The sequence below is a fragment of the Trichosurus vulpecula genome, chromosome 2 (genome assembly GCF_011100635.1).
Source record: "Trichosurus vulpecula isolate mTriVul1 chromosome 2, mTriVul1.pri, whole genome shotgun sequence".
Taxonomy (NCBI): Eukaryota; Metazoa; Chordata; class Mammalia; order Diprotodontia; family Phalangeridae; genus Trichosurus; species Trichosurus vulpecula.
The window spans coordinates 192103691-192116747 of record NC_050574.1 but is presented as its reverse complement, the minus strand read 5'-3'; the positions used below and the strand labels follow the sequence as shown (position 1 = coordinate 192116747).

The 13057-nt window shown below is 39.3% G+C and overlaps 1 protein-coding gene across 1 annotated transcript in view; it reads right to left on the bottom strand.

Moving 5' to 3' along the window:
* B3GLCT (beta 3-glucosyltransferase) overlaps positions 1 to 13057 on the bottom strand; it is a 124697-nt gene that overhangs the window by 71918 nt on the left and 39722 nt on the right. Inside the window, exon 4 of the mRNA XM_036742638.1 lies at positions 10691 to 10800. Coding sequence (XP_036598533.1) covers positions 10691 to 10800 — 110 coding nt within the window. The remainder of the gene's footprint in view (positions 1 to 10690; positions 10801 to 13057) is intronic.

Below are 13057 nucleotides of genomic sequence, written 5' to 3'. Positions count from 1 at the left end.
TTAAGTAGAAAGACTAAAAAGGGATGGGGCAGTGAGTCACACTCATTACTATTAACCTTTCATTGGGAGACCTCCTACAGCTTCCCAGTTGCCAAGAAGTAATGAAAATAGACTATGGGAGGCAATCTGATTTTGCATGGTTTTTCTTTAGGCTGAAGAGTTCTGCTACCTTGTCATACAACCAGACAGCAACAAGGTCCTAAACTGGTAAGCCAAGACCTGACATTACACTGTCCCTGAAAGACCCTTTTGTCTAAAATTTCCTCAGACCAGGTATAAAGGGTAACCTCATTAGTCAGGCTGTAACTGGGCCAGGTGTTTGGACAAAGGGCATTCACATCACAAAGGAAAAAAGAACAAAGTTAGACATAGCCACTCAGCGTCAAAAGCTTTGGGTTTGGTTTTTTTTCTTCTCAAGCAGCTGTACATTCTTCTTTAGATAGCATTTGCCATAAAAACGTGATACGACCTCTGTTTTCACATGTTCCAACCAAACCTCTGAGAAGCCTCCCCTGAATCTAGCTATGTACATACACACAAACACACACACACACACACACACACACACACACACACACACACACAGAGTGTTGGATGCACAAGAAGTTTACATATAATTCATGGTTACCCCCACATCTCAGTTTTCTCAGTAAAGACTAATAATGCAAAACAATACCTGATTCCCTAAAACCTACCTCCATCTTTCTCCAAGTACTCTCTCTACCCCGAATTACTTCTCCTCTGCCTCCAAACCAAATCTGATACTTTAGCCAAACATCACCCTCATTCTCTGTTAATATTACCCTATTTACTCCTTTAAGCCAGGAGTTCTTAACCTAGGGGGAGCCCAACAATAGATAGCAGGGGGTCCATGAACTTGGAGAGGGAAAAAAATATATCTTTATTTTTACGAACCTCTAAATGAAAGTTAGCATTTCTTTGAATTATTTAAAAACAACATTCTCATAAGAGGTCCATAGGCTTCTCCAGATTGCCAATGGGGTCATGACACCAAAAAAATATTAAGAACTCCTGTTTTGACCCTGACTTATTGGGGAGGAGGACATTCTGGACCAGTGATCCCATTCCTATAGGAAATTTCCTCTACAAATATATCCATCAGGACCTGCAATGCAGCTTATAATCTTAGAGGGAGCATCCCAGGGCACTGAGATTTTAAGTAACTTGCCAGGGGTCCCATAGCTAGTAATGGTCAGAAGCAAGACATGAATATTAATAACACTAGCTAATGTTCATATAGAGTCTACTATGTGCCAAGTACCATGTTAAGCACTTTAAAAATATCTCATTTGGACCTCACAACAACCCTGATAGATAATATTATTATCCTAATTTTACAGACAAGGAAACTGAGGTTAAGCGACTTGCCCTGTTTGTTGTTCTTGTTGCGCCATTTTTCAGTCATGTCAGACTCTTCATGCCCCATTTGGAGTTTTCTTGGTAAAGATACTGGAGTGGTTTGCCATTTTCTTCCACAATTCATTTTACAGATGAGGAAACTGAGGCAAAGAGCAGTAGGTCACACAGCTCAGGGTCACACAGCTAGTGTCTGAAGCCAAATTTGAACTCAGGAAGATGAGTCTTCCTGACTCCAGGTCAGGTGTTCTACCCACTGTGCCACCTAGCTGCCGACTTGCCCTGGGTTACATAGCTATTACACATCTGAGGCTGCATTTGAACTCAGGTCTTCCTGACTCCAGGCCCAGCACTCTATCCAATCATATCCAACCAACTATGCCATCTAGCTGCCCTAAGTCTTTCTGAATAGAGTGTATGACACTAGGCCAAGCTTAACGTTCTCAAAATGGCATACCACTCTCATATTGTGTTCTATCTTTTCTCCGCCAGCCCACAAACGTGAGCATGGCTGCCTAAAATTCTTTGATCTTGACCCTCCTTGGACCAGAACAGTGGTTTTCTGATTTGTTGACCATGATGCTCCAAACTCATTATTGACTCTATGTTTAAGTTAAGACTAGACAAGGAGTCTTATAAGGCTAAAGGAAAAATTGTGTCACATCACAGGGGAGGTCTTTGGCTACTGGTTTGACAAATCTTAAAGAAGTGTCTACTGTCTCACAGGGAGCTTCTAAACCCCAAAATCACAAAAAAGATACACAAAAGAAGTGCTTATGGGGGTGATGATAAACTGTTATAATATGACCACTAAAATATGAAAATTCTTATTAAAAAACTGACATTAGAAACTTTTAAAAGTTCAAATAAAGAGTCAAGGTCATATTAGAGTCCCCAAATGTGGAATCTACTTTAAATACTCTAATGAAACACATTCCTATAGCAACACAAAATTTACAAAATGATTTCCCACAAACACAGTAAAGCTTGGGTTGTGGTCATATTTGCTCCAGAGTGTACCCACATGGACACACCCAAACAATGGCTCTTCACATCCACCTCTCTTCAGGGCTTCAAAGTCATGCCTCTGCTGCTATCCTACCCTGGAACATCCAAACATGCCTGTGGTCTTCTCAACCTCAGATATCTGCCTGTAAGACATGCCCCCTTCTCCCACTGGTCTAGAGTCTCCATTTGGAAGAAAGGCTCAGGCTAGCCCCCAACTCTAATCACCCTAGTTTCATAACTTCAAAATCATGCTCCTGCTGGGTACCTTCATTCCCCACCCCCCATTAGAATGTAATCTCCTCAAGGGCAGGGACTGTCTTTTTTTCATCTAGTTGTCTCCTTGGTACATAGTAAGTACTCCCTCCCTCCTTTTCTTCCTTCCTTCTTTCTTCCCTTGCTTCTTTTTCTCCTTTCCTTCCTTCCATTACTTTCTTCTCTTCCCTCTTTCCCTCTCTTTTTTCTTCCTTCTCTTCCTTTTTCCTTCCCTCTTTTTTCTTCCTTCCATGCTTTCTTTCCTTCCTTCCTTCTCTGCCTTCTCTCCCTACTTTCCTTCCTTGCCTTCCTTTTTTCCTTTCTTCTCTTCCTTCTTTGCTTCCTTCCTTTCTTTCTTTTCTTCCTTCCCTTTCTTCTCTGGAAGGCAAAACTATCAAATGAGACCACATACACAAAGTACTTTGCTAACCTTAAAGCATTATATAAATGCTAGCTATTATGTATATTATATGACAGACAAGCACAGAAGGACCATTGGCAGGACACAAGAAGGGCTTCTGCCCTGGAGCTTGGACTAAGCATGTGCAAAACATACCAATGAGTATAAACAATAAAGAGAAGCAGGCCATCCAGGACTAACGCCTGAACATCTGGGGAGAAGCAGTGCCTAGGAGAATCATGGGCAACAAAGGAAATGGGGTGGGTCTTTCTTAACATTCTTTGGGGAATCCAGAATTTGAATCAGTCTGATTTGCACAGCCAGCACACATTCCCACCACTGCCAGCTGGTACCACATGAACACAATAAAACACTTAGAGAAACACAAGTTCCCTCTCCATTACTCCCAACTTCATTAAGTGCACTAGGGAACAACAAATATCAACTTTATTCTAGTCTGTTAATCTCTTTTTGGACTCCAAGTGTGACATCCAACATACTTACTAATCCTTCTCTTTTTGTTGTTATCTGAACATTTGATAAATACTATCTATATATTCGTCCAAGTCAATGTCAAAATTTTGACTAGAACAAGTGTTGCAACAATTCTGCTAGCAGCTGCTGTGGGGGTGAAAGACCAACACAAGCCCAACAACAAGAATGTTGCCAGCACAACATTTGTTGTGCTTTTGATCTGCTTTACTAAAGAAAGCAACATTAAGGGGTTAACAATCTCATTTCAATCCAACTTACAAATATCATTCACTTAGCTCAGGAGAAAAAGCCAGCACCCTGAACTTCAGAGCAAATACAAACAGATCACAAACATACATTATAAACAGACCAAATAAAATTCATAGTTACCAAGAAACCACCATCTGAGTTCAGGAGCCGGGGAGCTCATAACAACAGCTGGCCCAGAGTCATTCGCCACTCCTCCTGTGGCTCAGAGCTCCTCACAAATAGCTCTGTTCTCTCTTTTTATAAACTCTTTAGCCATCATCAAACGTCATCTGAGAGACCAGAACTCAGGCTCCTACTATTGGCTGTAGTCTTAGCAACTCCCCTTAGGACCCTGAAGGCTTCACTCCCACATAGGCTTAGCACCTAGTAGATGGGGGTTTGGGCCGGGACTTTGCACCTAGTAAGGCTCAAGCAAAGACACTTAATTAATTCATCATTCTAAAACAGTAAAAAAGTCCCAACTTAATTGACATTACAACAGGGCCAAGGAAGAGCTTCATAGTACTCCCTAGCTAACTCCATCTGACTTTTTCATAGGATTATAGATTCAGAGCTAGAAGAGGACCTGGGGGTTATTTAGTCCAAACTCTTCACAGATGAGGAACTGAGGCCCAGAGAAATCAAATAACTTGCCCAAGGTCACACAGGTGTGACCAGGATTTGCCCTGACTTCAAAACCAACATTCATTCCACTGTACCACACTGTCCTCCCTTTCCTGACCTATAACAATAATGTTTACAGTTATCCCCATATGACTTTATACTTTTAAATATATTCCTTTGTGTTTTAAATGGGCTTAGAATTATGTATTTGGTCTCATAAATTTTTACCCAAAGTAAAAATGTCTTCTCTTCATAAACATCATTTGCATGTAGATTCTTAAAAAAATACTGAATAAATCATAGGCTTGGTTTGCATTCCTATTTTGTGCCTAATTGTCTATTACTTCACAAGCAACCTTAATACTGCTCGTGTAGGCATAAGCTTTATCTCTGCAAATAGATTATAAATTCCTTCGAGAGGAAAGTAGCGCTACGAAAGCTCTGCCTCTGACATGGTCCTTGGCACACAGTAGTCAGTCAAGACAGATTCTTAATTTAGATTATTATCTATGGAGGAATTATGGAAAAACATGGACAAGCATTATACTGGCTGACAAGGTATAGAAGCATTATTCTTTCTCTTGGTGGAGAGACAGGCCACGCTGATGAGATCACAGCTTCTCCAAAGCAAGATTTATGATATAATCACAATTTCAGGCCTCTTACCCTGACCTCTTAATTCATTCTTTACTTTCAGAAAATGGCCACAGGAAATAACAAACTGTAATGAACAAAACTTTTCTGAAAAGGAAGAAAGGTAAATTGCATCATCTCTCTCCTTTGTGCAGAGCATTACAACCAATTACAGATAGAACCTTCCTTTAGGCGCTAGTCTTTATAGTCATGTTGTAAGGATAGAAGACATTTGTGCTTTTAATCAGAGCATTTTAGCTCCTTAAGGCAAAGAAGAAGCAGGTAATAGCTTGCCAAGGCAATGAGGGTAGATAGAAGCTGATGAGGGATCACAGAAATGACAGCATTTTGACATCCTGAATGCCGGCCGATTCTTATATTCAAGCACAACTTAACGAGGTCAATGAAAGCATTGAGCAGTGGCAAACTTCTGGAACTAGTTTCAGCTGTTCAAAGTTCCTTTCGCCATCTAAAAATGCAGTTAGTAGGATACCATGTTCATATATAATTTCTTAGCACCAGGCACACCTCCAGAATCAAGCACCAATTCATTTCTCTACTACCAAGCGGATTTGAAATACAAAAAGTCATTCTGATTTTTTAAAAATACATTGTTAAGAATGGCTCTCAATGTGTAGGACAGGGATCCCTGGGGGTCCCGAATATTCTTTTAGGGCATCTGCAAATCCAAAATCATTTTTACAATAATACTAAAATGCTTTAATTTCTAACATGGTAAATGTTGATAGACATAACCCACATAAAGAAAAGCTACTGGCAGGTGACATCCTCAATAATGTTTAAGAGTATAAAGGCATCCTGAGACCAAAAAGCTTGAGAATCTCTAGCTGAAAGTACTGAATGAATGGAGAGTCAAGAGAGCCTGTATTCTGGTCCAATCCCGGCCACTCACTAGCTATGTGACTTACATAAATCATTTAAACTGTTTGGGCCTCAAAATCACCTTCATAATAATAAGGGGAGGGAAGGAGAGGGGAGGGGAGGAGAGAGGGATATTAGGCTACATTTTCTCTAATATTCTAAGAGTCATTGAAAATTTAGACCTGCCTGCCAAAAGCAAATCTACCAGGTTTTCTCAGTCTCTCTGAGAAAATTAAGAATGTCCTATCATAACTGTTTACATCCTTATATTGCACTTTCTTATTGGGAAACAATTTTAGAATTAAAATTGTCATTAAAGCAAAGGATAAATAACTAGTTAATATTTAAATAGTGGCAACCTCATCATGAAGTCCTAGTCCCATTCACTAGCATAGAAATTAAATGCTGAGGGGAAGGAGGAAGGGGGGAAAGGGGTAGCAGCAAATTATTATTGTTCAATAATAAGCGGGAAATATATTTCTTTAAATTTTAAAAACCAATATTGCCACCTAGTGGTAATCTGAATTTCAAAATACAATTAAGCAAATTACAACCAATAACTTTAAAACGGAAAAGGATAGAAAGAAGTATATATTCTGCATTTTGTGTGCAAAGAGCACCTAGGAGGAATCATTACAAATTGCCCATCCCAAATTTAAAACAAATAGACTATTTTCTAAGTTAAGGATGAAAAAAAAATTTTAAAAACACAATAATACACTGTAAATACCATAAATATACACCCAAATTCTTGACTAAAGAGGCAATATTAGTTTATATTGGCCTTTGGTATATGGTGTTTAAATTCACTTTGCTATTTAAGAAACTGTTAGAAAGCAAAATGAAGTAAAGAGCTAATTTAGAATCTGCTTTCTGCAACCATTTGTAATTATCCTGAGAATAATCTATCAAAAACATTGACTAGGCACTTCCTGTCTGCTAGAGAGGGGGTATAAAGAGCTGGTGGCCTTAGAGTCAGGAAGAATGGCATGTGGCATACACTGGCAGAGTGACCCTTTTCCAAATCTCTTAATCCCTCTTCTCTCAAGCTACTTAACTGCCTAAGGTTATTAAATGTAAAGGAGTTGTAGATCTGAATGAAGCGAAAGGTATCTCCAAAGAGGAACATCAAAAGAATGATAAAATCACAAATCTGGATCCAAAAAAGAGTAAAAAAGGAAATGACTCGTGTGCTGGTTACTGTGAGAAATAAAAAGAGGTTCAATCAATAGGCTAGAGGCATATAAAAAGATCATCAAAAATTCAAGGCAGCATACAAGTGCCATGTGAGCAGCTCAGAGAATCACTGTAGGCTGAGGTGGTAAGGAAGGGGCTTAAATGGATGGGAAAGTTCTAAATAAATGGAGATGGTGGAAAAGAGCATTTTAAGGTCATGTAAATGGCAACAGAAATAGTGTGGAGATGGGAAGTAAACATGATATACTCAAGGGACAATAAATACTTCAGTTAAAGACAAGTTTTTGGTCCATAAGTAGAAGTTTAGAAGTCAAGAGAAAAACATTAGAAAGTAATTTAGAGGTTTATTTCCAAATTATCTTAAAGAATTACTTGCCTTTATTTTTGGCTCATATCTGATTTTTCTAGTAATGCAATTACTGCCATTTATGTAGCAATTTATACACACATCTCATTTGAGCCTCACGGTAACCTTTCTAGGTAGCTACTACAGGGATTATTAATCCCTATTTTACAGATGAAGCAAGTGAGGCTCAGAAAGGATAGGCAACTTACTTCTTGTCACACAGCAAATGAGTGTCGGCGCAGGATGTGAACCCCGGACTTCAGGACTCCAGGTCCAACACTCTATCCACTAAGTCCACTACCAGAACTCATTCTAAAACTATTCTTTACCCTTTGCCTCAATTTGAGCTCTCAAACAGCAGTTTTATTTAGGATGCAGCAAGGCGTAGAGGGAAGAGTTCCAGGTTGGGAGTGAGAGGATCTGAGTTCAAATACTGACTTTGCCATCTTAGACAAATCATTTAATCTTTCTGAGCCTCCCTTAATTTCCTTATCTGTAAAATATGGAGAATGGGCTTGGTGAGGTCTTAAGTCCCGTCCAGCTCTAAACAAATACATTAACCTAAAGGAGCTAATTCTAGATATTATTTTTTTTATAAAAGAATACCTTTATTTCTTCTGGTAAAATACAACGCGGCCAACTCTGAATTATTCTCTGTAATAGAGACAACTGAGTATTGCTAGTATGGATCAAATAGGGAAAGTGGGGGCAGGGGGAGTGGAATTCATAATCTAGAAAGTTGGATGAAGATAAAACCCCCTTCTGACTAACCAAGAAAGAAAAGGGGGTTTCCAGTGCATGCTGGGAAGGTAAGGAGTTGAGACTCACTATCTGTGGCCCCTACCAGCACACAGATAATGCACATAACAGAAGGAGAGTGGCCCATCAACGTTACTGTCAATCAAGGAATTTTTCCTTAGAGGTAAGGACAGTAAAGTGAACTCAATTCAGTTTTGTGAACTCTTGATTAGATGCAGTTTGCAGATTATCCAGGCTACTGGTTTCTCCCTCTTCTCCTTAATGCCTACCTTTCCCCCTAGAGAATAGGTGGGAAAATTAAAGGAAAAGAAACCCACATCAGCCAGGCTGGCTACTCATTAACAGCTCAAATGAAATGGTGAAAGTTTAGTGGGAGACGATATAGAAAGCTCACCCAAAGTGAGTTGTTTGTTTTTTTGGATTTATAAGTGATAAATTAATCATTAATAATAAATTAATTATGCTTCCCTTGTCTCCTGTTCCTGAGGATAATCAAAGTCTGAACTGTGGCCAGGAGTTCTTTCTCTTTAAAGTACAGTCAAGGGTAGCATGATATATAGATAATAGGAGACAGCTAATCCAGAGGCTTCCATGTCCTGAGAAACACTTCCCTGCCCTTCCTACACCCTCCATGGATCTCAATAACTTAGAGGTCATAAGGTTGAACAAGACAATATGTTTTATTCATTCAACATTTACTAATTACCTAACTATGAAACAACTTGAGAAAATGTTAACCATTAAGTATAGCTATTATTCATTGGCCTTTGTATTAATCAATAAAACAGTCACTAAGACTGCTCATTTTTCCATACGGCATCCTCTTCCTTCCTGCCACCACCCCAATCACTAAAGAAGAATCCTCTATTGGAATATATATATATTTCCTTTGCAGAAGAGCTCTTTGGTAATAAAGCAAAATGAGACAATGTCATGTTGAGTAACTGAAATTCAATGCTATCTTGAAAGATAACAGCAATGCAGGGTATTATTTTGTAGAACTTCAGCCAAATATAAAAAGTATCTTTACTTTTAATGGAGAAACATTTTGACATATTGGATGAGGAGCCGGTCTTGGAGTCTCTAAGACCTGGGTTCAAGTCTCACCTCTAACACAAACCTCTTCGACTTTGGGCTTAACCTCTCAAGGCCCCAGACAACTCTGTAAGACTATAAAGTCGCAGAGGAGGTGCTGACATATCAGTAGAGGAACTTTCCCCACCAGAAGTTCCCTAGACCAGAGAAATCATAGGTCTGGCCCCTCAAATGATGTACATGAGTATGTTCCTCACAGAATAACACACAAAAATAGACATTTTGTGACCCCATGCCAAATGGACGAGTTATAGCTGGTTGAAAGAAGTAATCATAATTAACAATATCATTATTATTATTATAGCAGCTAACTTTTATGTAGTCAACTATGTGCCAAGCTTACTATGTGCTAAGCAATTTACAGATATTATCTCATCCTTACAACAATCCTGGGTAGTAAGTGCTATAGAGTTGAGGAAACTGAGGCAGACAAAGGTTAAGTGACTTGCTCAGGGTCACGCAGCTAGTAAATGTCTGAGGCCAAATTTGAACACAGGTCTTCCTGGTTCTAGGCCCAGCACTCTGTGCACTATGGTGCCCCCTAGCCACCTCAAGTAGGCTAAGCTTGCCTACTTTAACTTATGAATATATGTGATTTCTTCACATAGGTCTGTTGGGTAAGCATCATATCATAGTCTTAATTATTCCTCCATACCAAAGGATAAACTGAACTGAAGGAATTATGGCGTGTCAGTGGCACATCATCTCTCCTTCTGGAAGTTTAGTGGGCTTCCTTCCTGAATTCAAGTAGCAATTCTATTAGATTATAAACTCCTTGAGGGCAGAGACTATCTTTTGCCTCCTTTTGTATCCCCAGAGCTCAGCAATACCCGGCACATTGTAGGCACTTAACAAATATTTATGGATTGATCCAAGGGCAAGGCTGGGGGGAAATGCATCAGAGGAGGTATTCTGGCCCCAAATTGCAAATCAAATTATAATTAAATCACAAAGACCAATTAAAGCTAACCAAAACATTATAGGAAATCAAAATAATCACATCACCAAAATGAATTCAAATTTTATCTCAAACAGCAAAACTGTCTATGAATGAAATGTTAAATATTCTGAATCCCATTACCCAATTTTTGTATTTTTCCCTTCTAAAAGTTCAAACCTAGCATTCTCTTTTTATACACACACACACACACATATATGCGTATATATATGTATATGTCCACATATATTTCAGAGTGTAGTCATACTAAAAGCATTGGTGATAAAGTGGAGAATTTTAAAGAGTAAACACCCAGGACTAAGTGAACACAATATCTGTATCAATCCAGACGTTTTAATGATGGTTGAACATATATGAAAGAACAAGTGCAGCAGAAAACCCACACATCTGCACCCACACGCAGAACAAACATCCACTCCTCGTGGTTTCTGCCTACCTGGGTAAGAGCGGCAGCTTGTTTTAAGATGTTTTGCTCTAATTGCTTTGCTCTCTCTGCATGAAAAGAATTACTTTGACTCTGGATGACAAATACAACTTCTTTTAAGTCTGTGAATCAGAAAATAGGAATATTAGGTGGATTGGGTTTTTTCCCCCCATTGCCAAGGTAAATGTGACAAGTAAGAAAACAACACAAGGCACCAGGCAGGAAATCAATAACTATTAGAATAAAGCTAATAGGTTTGTAAAATGCTTTACAAATATTATTTCATTTGATACCCACGAGAACTCTAGGAGATAGGTGCTGTTATTAACTTTAGTTTACAAATGAGGAAAGTGAGGCTGACAGAAGATTTACATGTTCAAGGTCACACAGCTAATAAGTGCCTGAGACAGGATTTGAGCTTAGGACTTCCTGATTCCAAGTCTATTGCTCTATCTAGTCATTGCACCACCTAGCTAGCTGCTTTATGTCATCAGCATTCCTGTCAAATCTATCCCCTTACAATGTTCTTGCAAACTTCCAATGGCTGACCTAAGGGGAATACGGCACCAAGGAAACGATATTCCTATCCTCAGGCTGAGTCTGGGGAGGTGACCTGTTCACTTCCTTCTGACTGTGTCACCCAACACATCCAATGATGTGTGTGTACTCATGTGGAATTATCTATAATTTTCTGAAAACTCACCAGAATTCAACTTGAGCCTGGAGTATTAGCACAGGCACCACATGATCCCCAAACCTGGCACTCCAGGAATCTTTGGGATAACCCGAGTTATACTGCCACTGAATAATAGCAGTATGTTGCTCCTATCTCCCTAAGCATTCGAAACTTTTCAAAAAGATCTCTATAATCCCTGAGATCTTCCAGGAGTCGGGTAGTCAGGATTAAGTATTATCTCCATGAAAGCAGCAATATAAAAATGTGTCCGTACTTGGTGCTTAAGGAGGAAATGTTGCATAGAGCACATCTAAAATAACCCTGATGGTATTTGCCTGCCAACTGAAATGCCTGGATAAGATTGGTCTACTTGCCGGGAAGGAGAAAAGTCCTTTGTGCTAGAAAGTGAAAGCTCAAAAATTAGTCACTAGGTTTCTGCTGACTGAGATGGCTGCTCTGGCTGGCAGATCAGAGAAATACAAAATTAGGCACCGTCATCCTTTAATCTGATAATGTAGAAATCAACCAACAATCAACCAAAATGCCATGATTGAGTGCTTATTATTGGCCAGGCACCACATCAGGGGCTATACAAACAGAAAAGTCCCTGTCCTCAAAGAGTTTCCACTCCACCGTGATACAATGTTATTTCTAGACCCAGGGGGCTTTGTGCACATCCTTTCAGGAACTGGCTACCTCCCTTTCAACAACATAGGCCTTGGGCCACACTCCTCCATACAGTAACAGCTAGCTTTTGCCTTTCTCTCTCTTCCCTTCTATGACCTGAATAAGCTTTCCCATTCTCTCTTCTTACAAACCCACTGAAAAGAGAGGTGGGTTCCAGAATTATATCCCAAAGAGATCATACAAATGGGAAAAGCACCCACATGTACAAAAATATTTATAGCAGCTTTTTTTGTGGTGGCAAAGAGTTGGAAATTGACGGGATGCCCATCAACTGGGGAATGGCTTAACAAGTTGTGTTATATGAAGGTAATGGAATACTATTGTGCTATGAGAAATGATGAGCAGGCGGACTTCAAAAAAACCTGGAAAGACTTATATGAACTGATGCTAAGTGAGGGGAGCAGAACCAGGAGAACATTGTACACAGTTACAGCCACACTGTGCAATGACTAACTTTGATAGACTTGGCTCTTCTCAGCAATGCAAGGTTCTAAGACAACTCCAAAAGACTCATGATAGAAATCCAGAGAAAGTATTATGGAATCTGAATGCAGATCAAAGCATACTATTTGCTGCCTCACTTTTTTGTTTTGTCTCTTCTTTCTTGTAGTTCATTCCATTGGTTGTAATCCTTCTTTGCAACACGACTAACGTGAAAATATGTTTAATGTGAATGTATATGTAGAGCCTATATCAGATTGCAGGCCATCTTGAGGAGGGGGAGAAAATTTGGAACTCAAAAGCCTGTGGAACTGAATGTTGTAAATTAAAAATAAATTAATTAAAAAAGAAAAGAGAGATGGGTACAAGAGGTCAGACTTGGTGTAAGTGGATGCCAGAACCTGCCCACCCCAGCTCGGCCTGACTGAGTACAATAATGATGCTTGGGATATTATTTTATTGAGCTGTCTTTTATTGTTCTGCAGTTCTACCAGCCAACTGCTCCATTTGCTATTTTGCATATAAAATTCTAATCTAAATTCTAAACATTGCCCCCAAATGGTCTCAGATGAAAA